At 42.3% G+C, this 27,449-nt stretch overlaps 2 protein-coding genes across 4 annotated transcripts; one reads left to right on the top strand and one right to left on the bottom strand.

The window, feature by feature from the left end:
- The first annotated feature begins 981 nt into the window (after positions 1 to 981).
- LOC140305968 (long-chain-fatty-acid--CoA ligase 1-like) lies at positions 982 to 21,491 on the top strand. Of its 3 annotated transcripts, none has more exons than XM_072385032.1 (21): positions 982 to 1,062; positions 11,608 to 11,820; positions 12,212 to 12,326; positions 12,414 to 12,478; positions 12,586 to 12,687; positions 13,834 to 13,933; positions 14,073 to 14,248; positions 16,076 to 16,108; positions 16,370 to 16,421; positions 16,505 to 16,578; positions 17,175 to 17,252; positions 17,865 to 17,999; positions 18,133 to 18,267; positions 18,534 to 18,629; positions 18,739 to 18,811; positions 18,937 to 19,025; positions 19,394 to 19,510; positions 19,605 to 19,748; positions 19,858 to 19,959; positions 20,042 to 20,113; positions 20,204 to 21,491. In XM_072385032.1, the coding sequence occupies exons 2-21, from the start codon at positions 11,626 to 11,628 to the stop codon at positions 20,342 to 20,344; spliced, it is 2,094 nt and encodes a 697-aa protein (XP_072241133.1). In that variant the 5' UTR covers positions 982 to 1,062; positions 11,608 to 11,625; the 3' UTR covers positions 20,345 to 21,491. The 3 variants fall into 3 exon arrangements, with proteins under 3 accessions (XP_072241133.1, XP_072241135.1, XP_072241134.1); XM_072385034.1 differs by lacking the exon at positions 17,175 to 17,252 and adding an exon at positions 17,033 to 17,110; XM_072385033.1 differs by lacking the exon at positions 982 to 1,062 and adding an exon at positions 7,617 to 7,734.
- Positions 21,492 to 22,326: 835 nt separating this feature from the next.
- On the bottom strand, positions 22,327 to 26,824 carry LOC140305966 (DNA-directed primase/polymerase protein-like). Its single transcript, XM_072385030.1, has 13 exons — positions 26,564 to 26,824; positions 26,355 to 26,449; positions 26,129 to 26,267; positions 25,803 to 25,950; positions 25,600 to 25,702; positions 25,334 to 25,485; positions 24,133 to 24,295; positions 23,959 to 24,056; positions 23,507 to 23,593; positions 23,071 to 23,179; positions 22,917 to 22,993; positions 22,781 to 22,827; positions 22,327 to 22,645 (listed from the first exon to the last, which is right to left on the bottom strand). Exons 1-13 carry the CDS (start codon positions 26,735 to 26,737, stop codon positions 22,415 to 22,417), a joined length of 1,623 nt encoding a protein of 540 aa, XP_072241131.1. The 5' UTR covers positions 26,738 to 26,824; the 3' UTR covers positions 22,327 to 22,414.
- Between the last annotated feature and the right edge of the window lie 625 nt (positions 26,825 to 27,449).

Here is a 27,449-nt window from a genome sequence, read left to right as displayed (position 1 = left end):
GCATGGTCCCAACTATTCGACTTGGCTCATCCCAAACATGTGGGGTAAAGGGCAGTTGACCACCCTCCTCTTTCTTGTCCAAGTAGTTTTTGGCACAACCAAGAGGATTATTAGCTGCGTGACGTAGTTTGGGACCTATGAAACGAGTTTCTGAGGAAAGGAAGCTGAAGGATGAAATTCTGTCCATGTTGGTTCAAAACAGTCAACTCTGTCTGAGGTACGTTACCCACAGAGAAATCTTGCCTTAATTCATGTGATCGTGAACATAAACATCCTCCTCAGGTTATCCTCAGTCTGATGGCCCACTTTCAGTCGCTTCTTCTTCTTCCTGTTTTGAGAGTGTAAGAGTGGTTTCTTTCAAGAAACTCTGTAAGCCGTTTGCTGTGAGCATTCTCTTGACAGCTGATACAGAACCAGCAGTCAAGCATGTACCATTCACGTCAGCTGAGGAACAGTGAAACATCTGTCACAAAGACTGAACACAAAGAAAAACCTATCCCCTGCACCCACTGGTACTGGTACTGTCTTTTTTTTTTTTCTTGATAAACAGTTCCCTCTCTCTGTACATTTGTTTGAAAGAATGTTTGAAAATATGGCTTGGAACTGTTCAAATTATTACAGATTGTTATAGATTGAGAACGATACAGTCTGTGTCAGAGCATGGGATCACCACCTAGTGCCTGGTGAAAGAAAGAAAGAAAGAAAGAAAGAAAGAAAGAAAGAAAGAAAGAAAGAAAGAAAGAAAGAAAGAAAGAAAGAAAGAAAGAAAGAAAGAAAGAAAGAAAGAAAGAAAGAAAGTAACATCAACGTAACCAGGCCTGTGTGCTACAACACTTGTAAACTTTCGGAGTATATCCGTACCTTTGGAGAGTTTACACGTCCAGTCGTCACAGTCACGACACATTGGGCCAATGAGTGAACGCCTCTCATCATTTAGGCAACGCAGCATGTAAAGCTGCTTCCCATTGGTCGAGCGCCTCACCAGCTCATCTAAACATAGACAGCCGCTGCCGCTGTCGCTTCTTCCTCAAGAGTCACGTTGAAGTCTACAGCTGCCCACAGGTTGGTTCAACAATATCCGCCGTTAAATTGATATATTCAGACGTAGCTGGGCAATGGATGCTTCGTGGCATGATTACAGAACTGAGAGCAAACTGCGATCCTGCGGAAAGCCTGCGTTTATTGTAACCTCAAATACATCAGAGGCGAGGCGCTTCTTGTATTCTTTTCTACGTGTTGCATCTTCCATTTCCGTCCATCCCGCTGCGGCCTCTTGAACAGCGCGTTTAGCGTCGCGCCTTTAATCAAAATAAGGTGTTTGTTTCTGCGGAGTTTTTTTAACTTCCCTTTTCTTTCCGAGAGACGTGCGTGTGCGCGAGGCTGTTATGAAATGAAAACATATCTTCAGGGATGAGAAGAGAAGGAGTGTCCAGTTGTACTTTGTATGGGAACTTTTTTTGCGTGTCTCCCTCGCGCCCACTTTGTCGCATACACGACTGCCCTGTAGTTTTCTGTTGGTTGGTTAACGGTCATATGTGGTGTGTGAGAGGAACAATGAAACCTTTATATCCTGGTTCATGTGGTGGCATCCCGCCACATCGCTCATAACTCACTGTCTTTGTGTGTGTGTGAGCGCGCGCGCAAGACCTACTAAACAATGCAATCCCCTCTGTCATTCATGAAGAAGTTGCAGTAGCAGCACCACCTCAGGAATGGACACATAAATCATAGATCTTCAATCAAACTAAAAAAAAATCTGAGTATGAGCTGGTTCCTTCTTGCACGATTGCGTCATTGTCCTAGAATATCGAAGCTCAGACTTCACCAGCGAGCGTGCATCAGAGACTGACCAGTGTTGATTTTCTGACATCCTTAATCTGAGAATTGGAAAACACTGAGTTAGATATTATGTTTCTGACCAGGCATGATTGCACTGATGTTTTCATGGAGGCTGTGTTATTTCAGGGGAAAGCAACAGTTGCCAAGCAACTGGAGGAAATACCAGGACACACATGTTGCTAGACTCTGAACACATATTTGGTGTAACAGACGTGCTTTACAATATCATAACGTAGACTTTCCTTCACTATACTACTATACAGTGTCTCTGAAACTGCCATTGTCATACAGCTGGAACTGAAACTTTCTTTTACCTTTACTCTGAGCCAGTCTACTGTGTTAGCCTAGTTTTACCGTAAATGACCAGTTAAGAGGACTGAGGAGCTCGACGATGTCTTCAACAACCTTCAAGGACCTTTTCTCTGAATGCATTTGCACCTAAGATAGGAATGCTGCAATAATGACGCTCCCAGCCGGGGGGAAGGAGGAGATTGATTCCACTGTGGCGGTGAGGCCTGATAAACAGCAGGTTAAAGCTCCGCTCCATTCCTCTGTATTTCCTTTACGTTTTCAGAGGCTAATGTAAGGAACTGGGTTACTTTTGACTAATGTTTCCCAAGTTTAAGGTGTGTAGGTAGATTCCAGTGTTGCGCTGAAACGTTCATCCAGTCACCGTGCAGTTATGTCACCGTTCGTCATACAGATGGTTCCCCTCGTGCTAGGAAAGCTCCTATTCTGAAGAAGCCGAAAAACTATCTTATAAAAACAGTTCTTCTGGCGCGGACACCAAAAAGGAGAAGAATCCAGATGTAACCAGTAGTTCTCAGAACTTTTCAAAGGTCCCCGTAGTCCGAAAGTCCCATAAGATTGCCAATCATATTCCAAACTCAAAGCCTCAAAAAGTTTTCTACTTCCTTTATACAATATATGCTGCTGACACTGAAACTGCAGTATTTCAGAGTGAGGATTTCTGTTATTTCCCCTGAAAGCTTAGACAAGACACCAAAACCACTCAGACAAGGAGCGACAGACTGATAGTTGTGACTTATTGAAGTTTTGAAATCAACTGTGGGTGCTCCACCATGCACTTTAAAGAAAAGCAGAAAAAAACACCTCGTTTTTGAGCCATTAAGAGACGGGGTGCAGACCAGAGATACACCTAGCCCTGCAGATGTTTTATGGCAGACTTCCTCTCACAGGGATCTGCGGAATGCAAGTCAAGCAAGTGATTGTCTATTTTCTTCAAGTGCTGTTTTGACCATTCAGTGCAGTCACATGTACAGCTAACAGTCAGCAAAGTGACCATGCAGATGCAATCATGCGTTTCCTTTGAGGACAGGAGCAGCTTTCATTATAGCAAACAGAGGGAGTGTTTGTGGTGGTGTCAGTCGGGGCGCAAGCTGCCACCATGTTTGTGGTCTTCTTTGGTCATTTGAGAATACCAGTAGGAGGTTTTGTGTCTGTTTTGGCATTGAAGCAAGCAAAAAGAAGCGTTGTTTACACATCAATCAGCTCTGACATGTGACCTTTATAACAGATTTCAGCCCGGAGAAGACTTAAAGAAAAAAAAAAAAAACCCCACATAATCCCAAACAGCTTTTACTGACGTCTCTGACCGTGTGGAATGAATTTGAAAGAATCATGTGAAAGCAGCAATTTAAGGCTTGAAAAACCTCAAAAATGTCATGCTGGAGTTTAAAGAGAATGTCCTTCTGTGAATCCTGTTTTCTTGAAAAATGGTTTTTCCTTGTGAAACTTTAACAAGGAATTAATCCAAAGTTGACGTATATCTCAAATTTTCTCAGGGCTCAGTCATTCCACTTTAATAGTCTGCGTTGTATAACATCTCGTCAGGTGCTGAAGGGTTACTGGTGTGACACCATAAATACCTCCTTTGCTCGTTTGAGTAAGTTGTTGCTATATATATATTATTGCACACCTGAATATATGACGGGTGCATCGTGGTTTCGGTTGAAAAAGTTCATCAAAGCTCATTTCCAGAACAATATATTGAACGTTTCTTTAGATGAGTGTTTGCTGGTTAGTCCAGCATGTTGGCAGGATCAGTAAAGATGTTGCTCTGGATAAATACTGAACATCAGCAGTTCAGCTTTAAAAAGCTTCAAAGGATCATATAATACGGGAGTATCAGAGTCGTGGCAGGCTGTCTTTGACCTGTGTTGTCAAGGCAGTGTGCCCTGATGCTGTGTTGGTGGCTGCTGACGGGGGTGTGAACTTTGTTCCATTTCCTAAATCCCATCCTCCACCCTCCCTCCGCCTATACATTTCTCCATTGCATGGTCACATGACCACGAGTGTGAGGTTTCAAGGGTAGGGGTGGTGGTGGTGGTGGTGGGGGGAGGTCAGGACCTGCATTCTTAAGCGTGGTCTTATTGTACAAGGTCATCCTTTGGCTCCTAAAACTAAGGCTGAATGTGACTGTGCGAGGATGGACACGAGTCAGGCAGAGGGTGGAAGCACATGGAAGACGTCACAGTGAAGCCACGTGAGCTTCAGCAATCATCCGGTAGCCTCACAGTGACAAACGGCCTGTTTTTCTCTGTGACTTCTTGTTGGCTGTCAGCTGCTCCATCATATTCAACACACAGAGTATTCACTTCATACAAGAGAGTCTCATTTTGCACACTCCTCATTCATTGTAAAAAGAAAAAAAAATTACAAGCTGAACTGGTCTGTCAGTTGGCTGGAAGCTTCTGCCTATACCACTGCTGAAATTGTCAGCAACCAGACAACTATATCCAACAGGTATTAACCACTGTATGTGTTTCTACTTGTTCTTCTTATAGCCCAGTGTGTTGCAACATGTCTGTGAGGAAGTTGGACTTTAACTGTCTGATTCTGACTGAACACCAGTATTCCTCTCCTGTGAGCTATTTTAAGAAGAAAATCTATAACAATCATCGACCTACAGCAAGGATGTGGAGGATAAGAGGGTTGCACAGATTTCTGTTATTCTTGTTATGAACTGTCTTTTACACAGTGATGGTATGTTTACTCATTAGCAAAATATATCTCCCTTTTACAAATAGTCATGTTTACAATCCAGCAATGACTCATGCCTCGTAGTTTCAGCTCTTGCACAGCCTTTGCAGTTTTCAAACATAACTGTGTCAAACTATCAAGATTCATAGCAGCTTCTCAAACAATTTGACCCTGATTTCAGACAGCAGCATGAAAAGGAAAAGAAAAAAGCAGTATTTGATTTCTGGCCAACGACTGAAGCTTTTGTGAACCCAAATGACCACTCTCTGGATCAGTGTGTGCATCAGTGAACAGCCTTCATCTGAATGAACAAGGGCCAATGATCTAGTTCATAGTCCTTCCAAATACAGCCATGGTGCAGCCATGCAGACAGTTTGATTACTTACACTTCTGCTGTTGACACAACAGCAGAGATGCATTCTGTATTCTCCATGTTGTGCAGATTTTAGGCCAAAAGAAAGCTGCTTCTGAGATCTTAAGGCACCCGTCTTGCCGCAATGGGATTACGTTTTGTGTGTTTAAAGGCTTTATGTGTTAATCCTCCACTGATAAGGCTGAAATGATGAGCTTAAATGGCTTGACCTGATGTTTGACACTAAAGATAACTAGTTGCACAGTCACTCATGTGTCTCTTTAGTGTCGGTGCAAAGAAGAGCTGAAAGCATTTTAGAGGAATTCAGTCTGATTGACCAACTATGTGTTTTATTGCTGTAACTTCCTGGCCGCGGTTTGAGTTTTTCTTGTATGAAACAGCAGAGCCGTGGTGTGCCTGTGAGCTGCAGGCTGCTGCCAGCCTGTCTTCATGTTCTGTTATGTGTCAAATGAACCTACTGCCCTCCCACTTTTTTTTTCCAGTGTCTTGTGTTTGTGTGCTGGGGTGTGGGGTGACCAGTGCACTTGCTCTGCCATTGGCTTGTCCTCCTCCCAGGCCAAGTATGGAGAGGGGAGGTGGTGGAGGGTGGAGGGTGGAGGGTCGGGGGTTGTAGGAGTACCTTTTACCTCCAACAACTGTTAGCCAAGTATGACACTGATGGCACGCACCTGCTGCTGCCCACCTGACTGAAAGACACACTCTGAGAGTGCGACTCTAATAACCGTTTAACTGACCGATAGCTCTCTTGTACTCGTGTATCCTGTAAAATGATAAATAAAATGAGTAGGAGACATACTGGAGGAAGTCGTGTGTTAAAATAGCAAATCCCTAAAGAAAAAAAAAGTTTAGATTTTTATTAAATCAACGGATCTCAAGAAATAATTGAAAAATAGTAGAAAGCCTCAACTCTCAGACTCTCAGATGACAGGGTTTGTGCTCATCTTCATCTTCTACCCTACATAAATGTACACGGACATGTCAGAGTCGATGTGAACCAACAGCGCAAGCAGATCCTGACATTTCTAAAAGCTCTTGGTCGCGGTTTTTAATGTGATACTTTTTTTTTTTTTTTTTAAAGGAAAATGTATTGTATTTCTGCTCATTTAGGAAAGTTGGATACAGTTATTGTGTCAGTTTGTTAGTGCAGGTGATATATTTTCCCTTAATATTTTTCACTGCATCAATCTGGGTGAACGGTGTGTGATTATGGGCTGTCCCACACCAAAGCTAACCAATCTGAAAGAACGGCTGTGATATCTTTAGGCGATGTTCCGACAGTCGGACATTCAGGATGACAATCTTTCCCCTCTGCTGTGATCAAACGCTGATCAGTGCAACACTCACATATGCAGCAGGTTAAACTTGAAAAATTATTTTTAAAAAAAGAAAAAAAAATCAAGTTAAGTTGTGTGTAGAGGCGTCGTTTGTAAGATACGTCCTCTAACTGTGGATGAAGTACAGTCGTGTGCTTTAACCGCTCAACATACGTACAACAGCTATCAGGTCAACGTCGCACGGTGTGGCTCGCTTTTGACTTGGTAACGATTGCCGAACAGAACAGTGAGTTTTGTTGGGTTTTATGTCCATAAAATATAGATCACATCAAATGACACATTCAAATACAGTGTAAAATGATGAAACTACAATAGTTTCCCTCTACATTGCTTCATTCACATTGTTTGCCCACTCTGCACTGACTCATATCCGTTTTAGTTTCCACACTCAGTACTGATGAGTTCACGCACTCTCGGACTGCTTCTTCACTCTCTTCATTGTGGCTGACGAGTTGAGCAGGTAAATGTATGAATCTGTATGACATCTTCTATTCTCCAGTCAAAGTCTCAGTTAAATCTCAGAGAAAGAACTGGAAACGTCAGCGACTTCCTGGAATCTGCATACATGCTCAGACTTGAACATGTGTATGTCGGGTGAGTCATTTAGTTCAGACAAAAAAAAATGCAGGGGAGTATCAGTCTACACACTTATCAGTTATCATACACAGACTCTGTGTATCATAGGGTGTGTATCCCTTTATTGGGACAGTTTTAGCTGAATTGATGCTCAGCAACATAGGAATTGCTGTTGCTGTGTCCACATAACGTATGATAAGATACTGTTTGTCCATTCTTGAATAAACCATCTGTGAGGATAAATGCTTGAATCTCCTGCGGCACTTTGTCTTAGTGGTCACCATTAACATTTGTGGCTGTGAAAGCAAAGAGCCCCATTTCATATTAGATGGGTTTGAAGTATTTTTTTATTTTTTTTTAAAACCACCTTTGGATCAAACTGCTGTGAGCTGTAGTGAGTGGAGTGTAAGGGGTGTCTCATGCGTCTGTGTTTCTGTTTGAGAGAGGGCGTGTTTCTGCTATTCATAGTTGTGAGAACTTCAGAGGTCTATTAGAGGTCAGTGTGAGTCCTTCTAATAGCTACTGCTGCAGTGCCGGGACTTTCAGATAACTGCACGTCTCCACTTTGGACACAATCTCGAACTTTCTTCATTTACACACTGCAGGACTGTGAGTACTGACATGAATTATGATTCGGTTTGTCACTAATCTGAACTGAACTTTCGGAATGTGTTTTGAGCAGAATTTTAAATTGACGTGGACATGACTTAGAGTTAGTGTGATTATTTACCCCCCCCCTATGTTGAGTCATGGTAACACCTGTAAGTCTAAACCATTTGAGGGATTTAACGCTGAGTCATTTTTTTTCTTCCCTGAAGGACAAACATAACTGCTGAATATCTTTAATGAACTGTGCTCGTACTTTGTGGTTCAGATATTGAAGTTAGATTAACAAAAATCTAATTTTGGCACAGACTGCTTGTTGTCAATTTGAATTCATTCATAATACATTTATTTGGCATCATTTCTACAGCATTTTGTCCCAGTTGGCATTAGTCCCATTTGTCATGGGCATGGTGGTAATAATAGAAGTAGGTGAGAAGTCAATTGTTACCTCTGTGATGGCAGTTCACTTCATTTACCTCCAATCCAGAGGTCAGATGGTTTGACCTGAATGCCCTGATAGGTTGAAAATTAATGTGAATTTATGATGAGGACAATTCTATTAAATCATGTGAGCCTATTTTAAGACTTTAGCATTTAAAAATGGTTGCAAATTAGCTTTATCAGAGAGTTTAGATTGATCTTCCCTGCCGTAGGCTCAACTCGTTTCCATCTTCTATGGAGTTAATAGTCTCAGTAGCTGCTCTAATTCTGGCATATCTGACATATTAAAATTTTAGCAGGGCTGAACGATATCTCCAGGACTCTAAAGTATAAGAGTTCAGCCCAGTGAGGTCATCTCTAGAATATTCTGAGCAGAAAGATTTTCTTCCCTTCAGAAACAAGTGGTTCAATGTCTGTGGCTGTGTCTGTATGACTCCATTGAGGCTTGTGATTAGAAAATGTGTGCGGAGTCATATTTCCTTCCTCTGTCTTTGTTTCCAAGTGCACAGCTGTTGAATAGGATAGCACATCTTCCTTTCTGTCCGCAACAAAAGAGCTGGAAAGGAAAACTGCACACATGCAAAGACGTATCTTTTGACTACGTATTTCTCAACCATTTGACCTGATATTAGTGGGGCCGATTAATATATATTAGTTTTTTTTAAATAGGCAACTCACAGAAAGCATGTTGAGCAGCCACTAAAAGTTCTCTAAGTCACTCATGTTGTTTTGCAGAATTTGACACTTCGCTAACATTTACTATCGGTTTCTTCTGAAAATGAATTAAGAAGACAAAATTAGATTACTTTAAAAGTGAAACTCGTTAATAAGCTCTATTAACATTAAAAAAAAAAAAAAAGGTTCCCATCAAACGGCTGGCCAAGTGCTTTTGCCTCCACACTTTTACATGTTTCCTCTGGAAAAGGCTTCTCTACTCTGATTGGTCAGCTCATGTGGCCTGATTAGACACCACCCACTGTTTGTTGAAATTCAACATTTCTGATGAATCATTGATTTAGCAAATATGGAATTCGCCTGTGAGTGCAGGGCAGGCCATCGAGATTTTCAAATAATCTTCCAAGACATTACAAACCCTAAAATGTCACTAAGAGTACCTACAAAACTACTTTATTCTGTCATTAATAGGCCATGTGGTGGTGTGTTGGTGTTTTATAGAGGAATTTGATTTCAAGTGGATGCCAATACAGCAGCAAACAACCACTTGCTAAGTGAAGCAGGGTATTGATGTTCTTACCAGAGCGAGTAGCCTCTCTGAGGAGTTTTCAGTGTCCAGGCGGTGGCTGCCTGTCTGTGCAGGGGAGTTTCAGAGCAAGCAAAGTTCTAGCTTGTCCTACCACTGACTGAATAATGATCTGTCTTTGTTTAAAAATAAAAAAATAAAAAAAGAGGTCAAGTCACAAAGGTCAGTTTTCTTACTTGTATAGTATAATGCTTTTCTGGGGACACACATTAGAGCTATTAAAAATAAGTCAAAGTCAATTCTCAGGGGTACTTGGAACATGTTTTTCGCTTTTCCATAATTTCTGTGCTCATCTGTCGGATATTTTCACATCATAACTTATTGTTACATGTTAGATATTATAACTATATTTGTCAGAACTTGAATCCAAATAACAGAAGGTAGCAGTTGCGAAGTGGTCGCTGATGACTGCGTTAAAGGGCTGATTCACTGTGGATTCATCCCTGAAGCTTTATTTTTGTTTTAAACTGTATTTTTGTTACATCAACATGCATTGAGTTTATTTTCACATCAATGTTACCCAACTGTAGCTTTTTCCAGAATGCCATATACGTCAATGCATCAATTAGCAACATTTAGTTTAACAGAGATAGCTGGCAATTGACAAATATGTGGAGGTCAGTTGCTAGAGTAGCCATCCACCCTCTACATGTCAAAGTGCCCTCTGGCAAAACAAAACCCCCATTATGCTTATTGGTATGTGATTATACGCATGATGGAGGAAAAAGGGGCTGCATATATAGACTGCCTATACATAAAATGAGAGGCTGGATGTCAGTACTTGTGTGAATGAGAAATGTGAACCGTGATAAGTTAAAAAGTGCTATATAAGATGCTTTGGCCTAGTAAATGTTGTACTGTTACATTTAAGATAAAGATTGCTTTCTTTCAAATGGTGCAATTTGGTTTCTGCCTTGGTGGAGGATTAGATCCTCTGTTTCAAATCATTCTCTTTAATGTTTATTCATTTTGATCTTTATCGAAATGGGTGACTGTTAATAAGAATCCCCTGAAAACGGGGGAACTCCTCTTCAGCCAAGGCAGAAACCCAGTTGTGCAATTTTAAAGAATGCCATTCAGATTGTGAAGAAAAATGTTGGAGGTTCTTCTTTTTGGTAATGCTCCACCTCCATTCTTTTGTTCCATGAAATTAGGCTGGGGAATTTTTTGCATAATCTCGCTGACGGACCAATCAAAAATCGCATACCTCTGCCTCAGTTCAGTTGTGTTAAGCTTATTAAGTGTTGCACTTATTGTTTGATATGCAGCCACAGACCAGACCAAGTCAGATGCTTGAAAAGGTAAATTACAGGATTACAGGACTGCTCAAAAGTCTTGAGCCACCCCTTTATTTCTTTATATATCGCCAACAATATGGGAAATGGGTGCTGCGTTTAGTGAAGTAGAATACAGTATATAAGTAAAAAGTGTTTTTGAGTTTTTACAATTCTAACAAATTTGAAAGTCAATCTATGCTATGAGCACCTCTATAGCCTGAACCCTCTTAGACAAGCTTTCTGCCATTTATTTAAGGAGTCTTCAGGAATAGTTCTCCAGGCTCCTTGAAGGATATTCCAAAGCTCTTCTTTGGATGTTGGCTGCCTTTTGTTTAATTCTTTGTCGAGATGATCCCACACTGCTTTAATGATTGTGGTCCAGGCTCTAGAGAGGATCCATCTCTCCAAAAGACCCTTTGCCACTGGTTTTTAGAGTAAGAATGGCCTCTTGGCAGCCACCCATCCACAGAGACCATTTCTGATGAGGCTTCAGTGAGCAGTAGATGGATCAACCGAACCGAATGCATGTTATTTGTTGACACAACACTGGTTCAGCCCTCTGAAAATGGTCGGGCACAAAGTCTGGACTGAAAATCAAGAATTAAAGGCAGCTGATGTTCAAAGAAAAACTTTGAAAGACCTTCAGAAACTATTGCTCTCGACCACTAGATTCTGGGAGAGTTTGATTATGGAAGAGTCCTTGGAAGGAAAACATTAAGAAATGAGGGATGGCTCGAGACTTATACACAGCACAGCACTGTATGCTTATGTCAGAGGTGTTGGGACTCTTTTTTAAAACAAATTTCTGAGAACAAATGAAAATGAAACGCACACGAAGAAGTAAAGGGATCAGACAAAGTGTCCTCATTGTACTTTGTTTTCTCCGTTTCTCGGCAGGATCAGTGCAGAACAGACATGCAGGCTCAGGAAGTCCTGAGACAGCTACGGATTCCCGAGCTGGATGAGGTTCGGCAATATGTCCGAGGCTTTCCCACAAATGCGCTCATGGGTATGGGTGCCTTCGCTGCCATCACTACGTACTGGTTTGCCACCCGACCAAAAGCCCTCAAACCGCCCTGTGATCTTGGACTGCAGTCGGTGGAAATACCTGTAAGTTGGATCTTTTCTTCTGGTTCTGGTTTTCTTTCTGCCCTTGGTTACAGTAGTGGGAAATGCTCTGAAATAACCATCCACTGCAGCATACCCAAATTACAAAAGAAAACTGACCAGCTGGCCTCCTTCTGCTGGAATGTTTGCTGGATCGTATCACGGAACTAAATCACAGCTGATGTTGGTGCAGTTTTTCAAATTACAAGCAATGACATCCTTACTCCAGCCAACATTTGCAGTAGTGAAAAGTTCGTCTCACATCTAAAGAGACGAACAAAGCGAGGGGGGCTTTGTCGATATTTGTCGACACACAAACGCGTTCTAGTATCACAAAGTACGGCTCCGGAGAAGTCAGGCGGTCATTACCTTGTGGACGTTACTTTCTTCGCAGGGTGAAGAAAATGCCAGAAGATCAGTGCTGAACAGCAGCGACGAGCACATGACGCACTACTACCCTGATGCACGCACAATATACGAGGTGTTCCAGCGAGGACTCAGAGTATCAAGTGAGTGTATTATTTGTATCAGCTGAACAGGAAACTACTTGAATGCAGTGAAAAGAGAGAAAATTGAGTTTGATTTTCCTTTGCCAGATAATGGACCTTGTCTCGGATCGAGGAAACCAAACCAACCGTATGAGTGGCAGTCTTATAGAGAGGTGAGGTGTGAAAGATGGTGAGGGAAGGCACGTTAACACGGAACTGCACCCAAGGCCACAATCCAATTTCCCTGAAATTTTAAGAATGGTCCGTTGTGTCTGCACAGGTTGTAGACAGAGCAGAGAACATTGGATCCGCCCTCCTTCATAGAGGACAGTCTCACACAGGAGACAAATATGTTGGCATCTTTTCCCAGAACAGACCTGAGGTAACTCAAATGTTATCACCCTTCGCACTTGCATTATTGTGTTTTACCCTCTGCTGTCAACTATCTAGTCTGGTCTGTTAACGTTTCTATAATATTTACATCCTTTGTTGCTTTGTTGCACTGCTTGCTTGGTGGTGCCCCTTGTTCCTTGCTTGCCGGTGAAGACAAACCACCAAAAAGCATTTGATAATTCCCCACACATGGAAGATTAAACTAAATCTGAATTTTTTGGGGGGACATCAAGGAAAATTAGTGGCCCAAACTCATCATCCTAAGAACACCTCCCCACCAGCGAAGCATGGTGTAGGCAGCATCATGCTGTGTGGATGTTTGGCCTGGGAAGTTATTCTAAACTGTGAGTGATGGATGGTGCTAAAAAAGTCAAAATTCTCGAGGAAAACCTTTTTTCAGTCTTCCAGAGAATTGAAACTGGGATGGAGGTTTACATTTCAGCATGACAAGGACCCTAATTATACTGTTAAGGCAACACCCGAGTGGTTTAACGGAGGTGGTAGCTTTTAGACTTTTGTTTTTCACTGCAAACATTTTGACATGAAACGGTTGGAGAAGCGCAGGTGTGTTACGAGGCCTGCACTTTCTGCACCTCTGCATGCTTTGTTGGGCTTTTTTCTATGTTGCAACTCATACCACCATCTCAGTATTTTCCTCATTTTGTGCTGCTCCATTTTGGAATATCTTAGTCAAAGTCCAGACCTCAATCTGATTCAGGATTGATGGCAAATTACCGAACAGCAGCAGAGCCCATCCAGCTTGAAGGAGCTGCAGTGGTTTAGATTAGTAGTTAGATGTGCCACATTTATAGACATACCCTCCAAAGTATTATTATTTATTTATTCTATATTTTTTGTTGTCTGTTTTTTATTGTTTCACAATGTGAAATGCTCAAGTGCTGGTGGAAGTTTCTGTGGAAAACTTTGTTTCGTGTGTTTGAATTGTTTGTCAATCTCTTTATTTGCAGTATAATAATGTAATGCGAAGTTGTGACCTTTTCAAAGCTTTTCTCTCCATACAATGTGTCTTCCTCTTTCTCTCATGTCTACACCATCAGCATTCTTAAGTGCATTGTTTGTTTTTGTTTTTTTTTATGGAATTTAAATTCATAATGTTGGCCTATTTTCTGTGTAGTGGACCATTTCAGAGCTGGCCTGTTACACATACTCCTTGGTGGCTGTCCCACTTTATGACACACTCGGCTCAGAGGCTATTGGCTACATTATTGAAAAAGGTATTAAAAAAAAAAAAAAACAACAACATCATCAATCACCATCATCACTAACTACACCTCACCTGCAGACAGAAGCTGCGGCTCTCAGACACGGATATTAAAAAGATGAGTCGTTAATTCGATGTCGTCTCTCTTTCAGCTGCCATGTCCACCGTGATCTGCGACGTGCCTGAAAAGGCTCGGATGATTCTGGACTGCGTAGGTGGACAAGGGAAAACAGTAAAGACGATTGTTCTCATGGAGGCTTTTGACAGTGATCTGGTGACCCGAGGAAAGGAGAGTGGCATCGAGATTCTGAGTTTAAAGGATGTTGAGGTAAGAGTAACGAGCTGCCTGATTCTTTATTGATGTTTGTCTATGAGGGCATCATTAGTCCTGCAACATTTTCATCTTTTCCGTGAAATATTACAACACGTACAGTGGGGAGAACAAGTATTTGATACGCTGCCGATTTTGCTGTTTTTCACACTTGCAATGCATGTAGAAGTCTGTAATTTTTATCATAGGTGCTCTTCAAGTGTGAGTGACGGAATCTAAAAACACAATCCAGAAAATCACACGGAATGATTTTTTAAATAATTCTTTCGCATTTTATTCCAGGAAATAAGTATTTGATACCTTACCAAACAGTATGAATTCTGGCTCTCACAGACCTTTTGCCTTTTCTTTAAGAGGCCCTCCTGTTCTCCACATGTTACCTGTATTACCTGCACCTGTTTGAACTAAATAGAATAAAAAGACACCTGTCCACACTCACACACAAACAAACTCCAACGTCACCACAATGGCCAAGACCAGAGAGCTGTGCAAGGACATCAGGGACAAAATGATAGCCCTGCACAAGGCCGGAATGGGCTACAGGAAGATAGGCAAACAGGTTAATGAGAAAACAACAACTGTAGGTGCAATAATCAGAAAATGGAAGAAGACAAAGATAACAGTCAACCTCCCTCGGTCTGGAGATCCCTGCAAGATCTCACCTCGTGGGGTTACAATGATCGTGAGGAAGGGAAGGGAACAGCCCAAAACTACTCGGCAGGACCTGGTCAATGACCTGCAGCAAGCTGGAACCACAGTTTCCAAAAAAAACTATTAGTAATACATTGCGCCGTCATGGTTTAAAATCCTGCAGTGCACGCAAGGCCCCTCTGCTTAAGCCAGCACATATCCAGGCCCGTCTGGAGTTTGCCTATGACCATATAGATGATCCAGATGAGGTGTAGGAGAAGGTAATGTGGTGAGATGAGACGGAAATGGAGCTTTTTGGTCTAAACTCCACTCGCTGTGTTTGGAGGAAAAAGAAGGAAGAGTACAAACCCAAGAACACCATCCCTACAGTGAAACACGGAGGTGGTTTGGGGATGCTTTTCTGCAAAGGGGACAGGGCGACTGCACAGCATTGAGGGGAGGATGGATGGAGCCATGTATCGTGAGATATTGGCCAACAACCTCCTTCCCTCAGTAAGAGCACTGAAGATGCTCAACATGACAATGACCTGAAGCACACCGCCCGGGCAACTCAGGAGTGGCTCCGTAAGAAGCATCTCCAGGTCCTGGAGTGGCCTAGCCAGTCTCCAGATCTGAACCCGATTGAAAATCTCTGGAGACACCTGAAACTCTGTTGCCCAGCGACAGCCTTGAAACCTCAAGGATCTACAGAAGAACTGTATGGAGTGGGCCAAAATCCTTGCTGCAGTGTGTGCAAGACGTGTAAAGAACTACAGGAAACGTCTGATTTCTGTAATTGCAATCAAAGGTATTAAGTATTAAGTATTAAGTAAATTTTTCTGATGTATCAAATACTTATTTCCTGCAATAAAATGCGAAAGAACTATTAAAAAAATCATTCCGTGTGATTTTCTGGATTTTGTTTTTAGATTCCGTCACTCACACTTGAAGAGCACCTATGATAAAAATGACAGACTTCTACATGCATTGCAAGTGTGAAAACCAGCAAAATCGGCAGCGTATCAAATACTTGTTCTCCCCACTGTATCCTCCGAGTACATTTGCAAATCTAGTAGCTATTTGCATTGCTGTAACTCATGTTCAGGTTGTGTAAATCAGGCCCTGATGTGCGGTGTGTTCCATTTTCCTGCAGACATGGTCAAACTTGTTTGTTTTGTTTTGTTTTGTTTCCAGGCTTTGGGTAAAGCTAACCATCAGAAACCAGTGGTGAGTAGCAACATCAGGTCAGCTCAGGCGGACAGAACCTCACCTGACGTGTTGACTATGTGGAGAAAAATGGCTCCTAATTCTTTTGCATTTACTGCAATGACAATGTCTTTGTTTCAACATGGATCATTTTCTGAGTCAATGGGAGTCCATCGAAGGGAAAGATTGGCTTTTGCATGGTCGCAAAAGGATGCCCGTACATGCGTTAAACTCAAAAGCAATTCATGATCTGAATTAGTGTAACTTCTGATCTGATTACAGCCTCCAAAACCAGAGGACCTCGCAATTATCTGCTTCACATCTGGAACTACCGGTAACTAAAGAGCCGATCGGTTTAACACTTGGGAAATGTCTTTTGCTTCCACGTCATGTCTTATCTTCCTTATCCTCCCTCAGGAAACCCTAAAGGCGCTATTCTTACTCATGGAAATATCATCTCGAACACCGCGGCTTTCATTAAAATAACAGAGGTAAACAAACACACCTGTGAGACTGACTTTTGTTTGTTGAAGAGAGTTCAGAAATGCATTCAGTTCAAATGTGCTCACATGGTAACAAGCTTTACAAACTCCCTGGTTTCCTTTCTGCTGATTGGTCAGACTTCAAGCAGCCCGAGAGAGAGAGAAACTGAAAAGGACTTTCCACTCCTCTACATGTGTGTAGTCAATCAGTGAAGAAATCAGTTCATGTCTGTTTTACTTCGAGATGTGATTAATCCCTAAAGACGATATATATCAACAAAATATTTTTCTGGACACCAAACGCGCACCTCTACAGGCCTGAGATTTATTTTTTTTTTATGAGAGAATACAGTGTAAACGCTGAGCTATGTGATGTTTAAAATCTGAAAAGCCCTGTCTGTGTCTGGTCGACCCTCTTCAATCCCCCCGTCCTGTGCTCTCCTCCCTCTTCGGTGTTGTCCAGAACACACTGAACCCCAGCAGCAAAGACGTGCTCATCTCCTTCCTCCCTCTGGCGCATATGTTTGAGAGGGTGGTGGAGGTACAGTACCTGAGTGCTTGACTTGCATACGCGCATGTGTTTTTGTTTTGTGTGTCCTCTGCAGGTACACAGCATGCTGAACCTCCATGATATTCATGTATCCTATCTCCCCCTAGCTCACATGTTTGAGAGAGTTGTGCAGGTATGTTGTGGGCTTACTTACCTTCAAATGTGTAGTGCAATGGATTCATTTGGTTTTCCCCGAGACGGATCACAGTCGGAATTGCTGTAAGAAAACCTGTGTTCGGTTTCTTATACCTTTCTTCGATTACTTACATTAACATTTAAAGTGTGTTCTATGTACAGCACTAACTTCGTATAGTTTGGTTGAAACATTTTGGCTGCATGTCTCCAAACTTTTGCTGATCAAGATTGTTACTGACATATGTCTGAACTGAATAAAAGAAAACTGAATGAATCCACCCATCTTCTACAGCTGTATCCACATGCTTTAAATATATTTTTTTCTACTACAGATGGAAATGTGTTCTTCTGTAAACTGAAATTAAGTTATTCCTTCATACATATATATATCTATCTTTTAAATGAATAACTTATGCATTTGTTCAGTGTCTAATCCTCCCCGACCACATGCTGCCACACAGGCGTGTATCATTGCAAAGTTTAGATCTACAGACAACAAGAGGTTTAAATAACAAACAATGTGCATGTGGTGTGTCACAGCGGCTGAAATACCACATTTTCATTTGCCGTTGTTGGAATAAACAAGTTTTATTTTTTTCTTTTCCTTTAGGGTGTAATCCTCATCCACGGGGCGCGAATAGGCTACTTCCAAGGGGACATTCGACTCCTGATGGACGACCTGAAAGTGCTGCAGCCAACAGTCTTTCCTGTCGTCCCTCGTCTCCTCAACCGCATGTTTGACAAAGTTGGTCAATGTCTCTGTTTTATTGGGGGCTTTTTTTTTTATAGTTTTTATCATACTATAATAACTTTTCTTTCACTGTATGTACAGTCTCTCTGGTGTGCTGCCTTTTTCACTTTATCTCATTCCTCTGCAGGTATTTAGTCAGGCCAACACACCACTGAAAAGATGGCTCCTGGATTTTGCCTTCAGAAGAAAAGAGTCTGAGCTTAAAAATGGAGTGGTCCGAAAGGACAGCATGTGGGACAAACTCATCTTCAAAAAAGTGCAGGTAAACGCCTTTCTCAAGGGGCCGTGAGTGTTTGTTTAACTTTACTTTAAAGTAATGGGGTGGTAATGCTTCGATATAGTCAGTTCTGATTGAGATTCTGTCCTCTGTTAGAAGGCATGCACTGAGATTAGACAGTAGATATGCATCTTAAGATTTGACCAGAACTTTTAGAAAGTCCACATTAAGTTTACCCTGTGGGTAATTAAAAAACTTTGAGCTTCGAATTTGAACTTTGCACTTCAGTGCGTGTGTTTTTCTCTTTGCAGGCGAGTCTGGGGGGTCGTGTGAGACTTATGATCACAGGTGCAGCCCCCGTGTCCCCAACCATCCTCACTTTCCTTCGAGCTGCTCTCGGCTGTCAGGTGAGTCGCTGTCGCGCCCATCTAACAGGCTGAAGGCAGTTTTTTTTTTTTTCTCCTGTTTTTTTTAAAAAAATTTATTTGTAACTGCTAATATCCATGTTTTCAACAGTTCTATGAAGGCTATGGTCAGACAGAATGTACAGCTGGATGCTCCATGTCAATGCCTGGAGACTGGTCAGCAGGTAAAAGCTCAAATACTAGTCTAAGAACCATTCAGTACTGTGGCTTCTGTTCAGTGATGCCCTATGCAGTGTGTGGAGGACCGGTGTTTTGCACCATGAAACTAGACTGAATATTGTGTCCTCAGGTCACGTCGGGCCTCCTCTACCCTGCAACTCCATAAAACTTGTTGATGTGGCAGAAATGAATTACCTGGCAGCCAATGGAGAGGGAGAGGTAAGAGCGTTCTTTATTATCAAACATGTTAACTGAGGAGGAGATCACATTATGTACTTGCCTTTTACCTTTTATACACACAACTGAATTTTGGAAAACCTGCATTGCAGAATCTCTTGACTCTGCACTCCCACATGCTTAGAACTCTTCATAATCTGTTTTCTGCATTTCTATACTCCACTAATTTGATAAAGAAATTCAAACATTAATGATAGAATTTCCAAAAGAGTACCCATTTTAAATCGGTGCTAGAAACAGATGTGCTCTCACCACTCACCAGATCACCATGATAAACGTGTGTAATACAAGTGGATGAAAGGGAATCTCTGCATGCTGGAATGACGCTGAATCTTTCTTTGTCGCCTTAGGTGTGTGTCAAAGGACCAAATGTATTCAAGGGATACTTGAAAGACCCTGAGAAAACAGCCGAGGCGATCGACCAGGACGGATGGCTGCACACGGGGGACATTGGGAAATGGCTTCCTGTAAGTGAAACAGGATGAGCGGCGGTGTTGATGTTAGTTCCGGTTATCGTTGTGGTCCGCTTTACGCTTGCTTTGCTTCGTTGGTTTATTGCAGAATGGCACTCTGAAGGTCATCGATAGGAAGAAACACATTTTCAAACTGGCACAAGGAGAGTACATCGCCCCGGAGAAAATAGAAACCGTTTATAATCGCAGCGATCCGGTGGCCCAGATATTTGTCCATGGTGACAGTTTACAGGTTAGTGATTATTCCAACTCTTGTTTCTTGTAGACACAAACTTGTACTGACATTAATGCTGCAAACGGTTGCATTTCATCCTCATCTTATCCGTGTCGTAATTTTCCAGGCGTGCCTGGTGGGGATTGTGGTACCCGATCCAGACTTTTTACCCATGTGGGCCAAGAAAAAAGGCTTTGAAGGATCCTACTCTGAGCTGTGCACTAACAAGGTCAGACTCATTACCGGCAACAATCTGAAGCTGTAGCTCTGCTCTTCAGAGATGCCTAACATCTTTTTTTGGCGCTCTCTAGGATGTGAAGGCGGCCATTTTGGAGGACATGCTGAATTTGGGCAAAGAAGCAGGACTCAAGTCTTTTGAACAGGTAACTGGTGCCTTGTTTGACTTCTATCAAGTCTTTAATAGTCTTCTTTTTCCTTCGGCGTTCACTTGAAATCCTTTTTCCTCACCACAGGTGAGAGATATTGCGATGCATCCCGAGATGTTTTCTGTGCAGAACGGCCTGCTGACGCCCACCTTGAAGGCCAAGAGGACCGAGATTCGAAACCGCTTCAGAGAGCAGATCGATGAACTTTACGCCAGGATTAAGATGTGAGCCGCGATGAAGGAGTACTATGAAAGGGTCAACACAAAACCACCAAATAAACTACTCGGAGGATACTCTGCATTTTTTTCTGCCAGTGAAGATTTAGATCACTTTTTTTTGGAGGGGGGGGGGGGTCAAAAGTCTTTATTATCCTTCTTTTGTTGGGTTACTCTACAGCCAAGTTTCCCCTGCTGTCACTCAGTGAAGAATATCCCAGAACATGTTTAAATGGTACAAATCCCCCCCCCCCAAACTAAAGGGGGCTTAAATCGCAGAGGGGGAAACGAAAGTTCATCTTGCCTTTTTACACCATGACGTTTGACTCTTTATGGTCAGAAGAGTTAAGCTCCTGAAAATATTACAACCACTTTATTTTATTTTTTTTCAGTCTTGGGAGCAAAATGCCTTTACAGTGACTTAATATCAACTATTTATATACCAAGCTATTTATCATTTTGGTAATCTATTTAAGTTGATATTTAACTCAATCATCAAACCTGTAAATAGTGTATGTGCCAGAAGATTATATTTGTATGCAAATATACATGGCCTGATGCTCCAGTTGCAACCTCCTGCATTCCCATGTGTCTCAGTGCTGCAGGCTCAATGACAGACTGCACTCATCTGTTTGAAAGCAGAACTTAGTTAACTGCCTATTAGGGTTCGTGTGCCTTTTTTGTTTCATCGTTTTCATCTCACAGTGCATGTAAAATATTGAATGTTGCTACATTGTACATGAGACTCCTTTGCAGTGACCTTTTTAAATAGCAACGCCACACTGGCTGCAGGATTAAGTTCCATAAGTGTCATTTGTATATTGCACAATGATTCGAGAGGAAAAATGGTAAAACTGGTCTTAGGATTCATTTAAAGGAGCCAGATTTTCTGAAGCAATTCCATGTGTTTTACTGATGGTCCACAAAAAATCAGTCTTCACTTCAGCTGCACAACTATTTAAAAAAAAAAGAAAAAAAACCTGCTGTGATTTCAATGGATTATGGTTGCTCTGCACAGCTAATATCAAGAACTCCTTGGCATTACAAGTCATAATGTGTTTTTTGTGATTCCTACAGTGTGAAAAGGGCAAATGTGCAGTTTCAATGACAAGCATAGGATCATTATTTGTCAAATGACAGGAATAAATGCTTTTATTCAAGTTTTGTCTTCTCTTAATGGCCAGTTCTGTGTTTGCAGATCCAGCTTTTAACACACCATCATTGAGTTCCAAGCAACCACGGGGACATTTAAAGTATTTATTTATCTGCAGCATTTGTCAGTCATTATTATGAATCATGAAAATCTATTTGAATTTGCTGAATAATTGTGGGTGGAGTGCTCCTGTTTGGCTGATGGTGGGAGAAGTTAGCGGAAAAGTTAAAGTATATCGGAGTCTTTAAGTTTGTAAGTGGTAGGATGAAACTAGAGATGGACAGTCGAGATTGGTGAGGAGGGAACTGAGCTGAAGAGCAAAGCATTCGATTCTCTAGTCCATCAACTCTATGTCCATCCAGAGTGGGAATGTGGTCACAATGGCACCGATACAAGCTGCAAAAAGGAGTTTCCTTTGAAGGGTGGCTGCACTCAGCCTTTGAGATGTGGTCAGGAGATGATACACTCAGGCAGCCTGGAAAGGTGTCAGCTGAGGTAGTTTGGGAAATCTGAATAGGATGCCTCTTGGTCACCTCCCTTTGGAGGTATTTTAGGGCACATGCAACTGGGAGGAAACCTTGGGGGAGACCCAGGACTGGCTAGAGGGATTATACATCTCTTCTGACCAGGGAGTGTCTCAGGATACCTCTGGCAGAGCTGGAGAAGGGTGTCTTGAGTTGTCCTCTTGGACCTGTAGCCTCCGCGGCTTGATTTCAGATTAGTGGAAGAAGATGGATTGATGCATTGTTTTACTTTAAAACATGCACCAGCATACTGTTATGGGTGTCTGCCAAAATGTTGAAAACCTAAATAAGTAGGATATCTCCTACTTCTCCTGTTATCTCAGCTCAGATGCTAAATAGAATGCCAGTAAGTATTACCAATATCTTTGGAAGCCGCACAGTAAAACGACACAAACCTCATCCTCTACTAGGAATCAAAGTCCTCCATACATGTGAGCAGAAGTTGGTCTGAGATTTCCCCGCCGTTTTGTTCAAAGCCATCCAGACTCTCCAAATAGTCCTGGTCATCCTGTTCATCCCCCCACTGGTCAGGAGTCTCCCCCACTGGACGCGCTCTGCTCTGCGGGGCCTGGTTTGGTGCCTGGCTGAGTTCAAAGTTGCCGGTGTCGTCCATTAAATAAGCCTGATCCTCCTCATCCTGTCAGTGAACAGTAGACATGATCACTTGCTGCTGCTTGCGAAGGACAAAATCTCTTTGATCGTTAGCTCATTGAATTTCCAGGCAGTTTTAGTCTGTCAGGATGTAAATTAAAAAATTTTTTAAAAAACTAACCAGTGTCAGGATGTAGCTGACACAGATCTCCTGTGGCAGCGGATAACCTGTAACAGTAAAATAACCACCATGTTACCACCTAAATTATGTTTCCTTGAAAAAAAAAAAAAAGGAGTCATTTTGGGTCAAGACATACTTGAGGACCTGAAGTTCCTGCAGTCAGGATCGTGACACTTCTGATACCAGACTTCCTCTTTAAAATCCACAACAATCCTGGAGAGGAGCATGAGGTTAGATCGGATAAACTGACGACTCACAAACGTGAGCACGAAGCATACATTACTACGTACATGATGTTGTTGCTTTTATGAAACCGCTCCACATTTTCACACCAGCGGTATTTGACAATGTCGTAGACGAGGAGCTGCTCTGCAGCAAAGTAGTTCCATCTTCTTATGCCTGTTGAGTGTGGAAGACATAATGAAAGTCAGGTGGTGACCGGTTTGACTACACACACCATTTGCATTTCACCGCACGCTTTTTGTCACGATGACTGATGACTTAACCAAACCAATTCAAGCCATATCATCGACATCTATGGGAAAATTAATCTAAATTTGCAGCGACATACACTCTGATGACAGAGTGCCTCCAAAATGAAGTGTGGAAGTGAAGCATCTTAAAGCGGACACGTCTTCTGTTCACCATGAATTATTTGAAATGCTTCATCAAATGAAATGATTTCAAACCGGCAGTAACCGTGTTCGGCGACAGTCAAACACTCACTTCCTTGGATCCCATCCTTTCTAACCAAGGTTGACACAAATCTGTCGACTTCTTGGTGAGGGGATGACGTGCAGCCAGAAAACGTGCCTGTTAGGAAGCCAGCAGACAAAAAAATACATAAATCAGGAATGTTTTCAGACTCAAAATGATTTAAGGTAAAAACCAGTGATAACATTTACATTATCTGCAGACTCCAGTGAAACTGGTGCGTCTGTGAGCAGATATGATTGTCCATTTGGGCCTCACACAGACATAAATGTTTACAGGTACAGAAACTGGGGAAATTCACATATTATATCATAAAGAAAAAAAAAAGGCTCAGCAGCTCCAACTCCAGTGTTAACTAGTCTCTCAGCGCTGCCTGCAGCACATGCAGCAGAGTACAATCCACAGCTGAGCAGGCTGCAAACAGATCAATGTGTGTGAAAGGAGCGTTTCTGGTTCAGTGCTACCTGGACAGGAAGCCAATCCCTGCGGACAAAGAGGTGCCGAGGACTTAGATTCATGTGTTTCTGGGACATCCCACGTAAGAATTCTCTGACCTGTGAAACTGATGATATGCAGGAAGATTAGCCGACATTCAAAGCAAGGAAAAAAAAAAAAAAAGAGAAAGTTGCACATCTTACCTCACATTACACACTAATGATGCCAGAAAAACACATTCCTCTGCAGAAATTCTCTTCTCAGGCTTGGCAGTAAACTTGTTGTCTTCTGCCACAGTGAACGCGGCGTTCTTCCCCACTTTTGAGGACTTGTACAGCCGGAAATTTCTGTTCTTTGTGTAGACGCCTGTTTGTGTAAATTGTAGCTTTTAGCATGTATAAAAAGACAAGTGTCATAACAAAAGAACAAGTCCCGTGTGAACCAGTTTTTCCCCTTGCAGCACACATTGATCACACACACAAAAAAAAACCTTTTTGACCCTGCCTCATTCCCAACATTTATCTGGAAGACAAGCCACTGCGACTGGGACTAATTTAAGAGAGATTTTTTTTTTTCGTTTTAGATCCAGGCTGAATCTTGCTTTCATTCGTCTAGTGACCAGAGAAGTGGACCGAGCCAGCCAGCACTCTCTAATTTACACACTCAAGCACAGAGTACATATATGAGGAATACATAGAAAACAATCACGTGCTGTGCATCACAAGTCGAGGAGAGAGAGAGAGAGGGCCTGGTTTTACACATGACCCGCTGACAGCAGAAGCAAGCATCATAAATGACATACTGTCCATTATTAAAAATTCACACTTCCTGTTTTCCACTTAATGAGAGAGATGCTCACCTCTCATTAAGTGGGGACTAAAACTTCCTTGAGCGACGTCGGGGGGGGGGGAAGCTGTTCTGCGGCACTGATGCTTTGCAGCAACACTAATCTCCTGCACAAAATACGAGAGTGGGAAAATGCTAACATGTTTAATGAATGAGTCAAATATGCAAACATGCCTTGGGTTGTGCACGCAACAGAACAAAACATGAACTCAAGATATCAAGACATTTTGTGGCAAGAAACAAAAGAGGAAGTCAAACAGGCTACAATCTTACACACGAATGTAGAATTAAAACCTGCACCATCTGTCCACGGGACAGCGCCCATGTGCTGTCATGAACTAAATCGAATAAAGCCGAGTCGTGATTTAAAGCCAGCTGATCGCTACGCTTTGAATGTGCTCAGAAATTCAACCCCGAAATATTCAGATTAAGGCCCTAAGTTTTCACACTGTATTATGCCCCCCCCCCCCTGTCGGTTTAGAGACTGAATTGGAGAATGTGTGACCTATGTAACAGAAAGTGCGTAAAAAGCCAAATAGAGAATCTGCGTCCTCTTACCAAGATCAACAAAGAGACAGTCTTGGCCGTCTTTCTTTTTCACCAGCAGGAAGCCGAGGTCTCTCTCTTCACGCTTACGCTTCTTCTTCTGCGGACTCTCGGCCGTCCCAGCTGCCTTTGGTGGATTGTTCTCAGGGTCGACATGCGTTCTACTGTCGACACGTCATCGACAAATAAAATACCAAGTGATAAAGGTGATGGCAGAAAGGAAAGTAAAAACAAACCGCTTTCACTAGTTGGAAAAAAAAGAAAGAAAAACAACTGACCCAGTTTCACCGCTTTGGGTCAGTGAATTCATCCCTTCATCCAGGCAGCTTTCGCTTTTGGCTTTGCTCAGGATGGGCTGAAGGATCGCATGGATGAACCTTCCTATAGGGAGAGAAAAAAAGAGAAAACAGTCAAAGTTTATTGGTAATATATATACACATGAAAGAAAGTTGTTATTGCTTCCATGTCAGCCTGAACACACCAACATGGATGTTGTCTTTGAAGGCAGCATTTTGGAGGATGAAGATGAGATGCCGGCTGAATTTCTCCTCTGTGCTGGAGTCGAGGTTGAGGATGTTTTCCGCAGAGCATTCGATCCCATAAACCTCCATCAACTTGTCGCAGACGTACTTGAAAGCACACAGACAGGTGAATATATACCGTACACTCTGCATCCCTATGCCACACGACCAATGAGAAACTCAGATGTTATGCTAGCTGACAGTTTCCAAAAACCGACGACAGATGATGTTGGTTCGATATAACCGAGATATAAACTGCAAATGGGTAAACAAAAATATTCCTTACCTGGATCAGCAAAGACACCATAGAGTTCCCATCACAGCCTTCGTTTGAAGCTTTGTGGAACTCCAAGTCAAAGTAAAGCTTACAGACCGCACCCTCTGGGATCACCTCGTAGCAGTGCATCAAGGACTGGGTGTAAGTCCTGGGGAAAAGAAGAAGAAAGAAAAAGTCAAGAGCTACAGCCAAAGCACTGAGGCGAAACAACACTGAGAAGACGCAACATTGTCACCTGTAGTAATGCCACAGCTCGCTGTAACTGGTCACCAGGTATATCCGTTGACCCTCCAGGGCTGTTTCTTTCTCAAGTGCAAAAACGTGAACAGCCTAAAAAAAAAAAAAAGAAAGAAAGAAAATGGCCAAGGCACAAATGTAAGCAGTTCTCCCCTTTCACAAGCAGGATGTAAACTGGATTAGCGGGACGCAGCGGCACATCCGTACCTCTTTGCAGCTCAGAGCGAAGCCGATGGCCATACTTTGACGAGGGAAGAGTCTCCATATGGAGGAAGGCTGGCACGGCCACAGTCGGGGTTTGTAGGGTGTGGTCAGAGGATTCAGCTGGAACGACTGAGCAAGCCGCTCAACCTTCTTCAATCGGTCGCCCCACCTGCTCATCTTCAAGCGCTCGTCGACCTCTTGTATGTGGCCTGTTACTGAAGTCGGCGCAGGTGTAAGAGTCTTTGCACAATCTTATGTCATCCTTTAATCTTTAAATAAAACAAAATGAAGGAGGACATTGTTAAACTCTGCTTCCAACTAGTCAGCATGATTCACAATAATCACACGGGTAGTTGAGCCTTGGTGAGGGCAGGATTTATAACAGGACTGTTGTATTAAGCTGTGTTACTTTTAGCGAGGCACGCACAACAGAACAAAGTGATGCTGATGTCAGTTTTGTTTACAGGTACACAAAACTTATGACCTTTCAATGCCCTCTATACACCTACGGCATGCATTTACCTACAAGTGTGGTCCAAAAGATGCTAAAATGTTAAGCTGTCCTTTTGAATAACAAATACACTTTAATTGCTTTGGATAAAAATATCTGCAAAATGAGAATAGAATGGAATAGAAATAGAAAGCCTTCATTGTCATTGAATGACTTGCACACAATGAAATTAGACATTAGAATATAAATGTCACGCGTTTATTCAACCAAAACAGCCCTTTTGCTTTCAGTCCTTGAGGGGACGCTACGACCGATTGATGATTGATTAGCAGCTCCATCGCTTAGCTCCGGAAAGCATTACGTTTTCACTTCCACGACTTGATATGTCGAGTAATAGCGATGCAGCATCGGTCACTGCAGACCAGAGTGTTAAGGTGT

Source organism: Leuresthes tenuis, unplaced genomic scaffold, assembly GCF_036924035.1.
Source record: "Leuresthes tenuis unplaced genomic scaffold, fLeuTen1.0.hap1 SCAF_4, whole genome shotgun sequence".
In the NCBI taxonomy this organism is placed as follows: domain Eukaryota; kingdom Metazoa; phylum Chordata; class Actinopteri; order Atheriniformes; family Atherinopsidae; genus Leuresthes; species Leuresthes tenuis.
The sequence above is the reverse complement of the archived record's forward strand: the minus strand, read 5'-3'. Positions and strand labels throughout refer to the sequence as shown.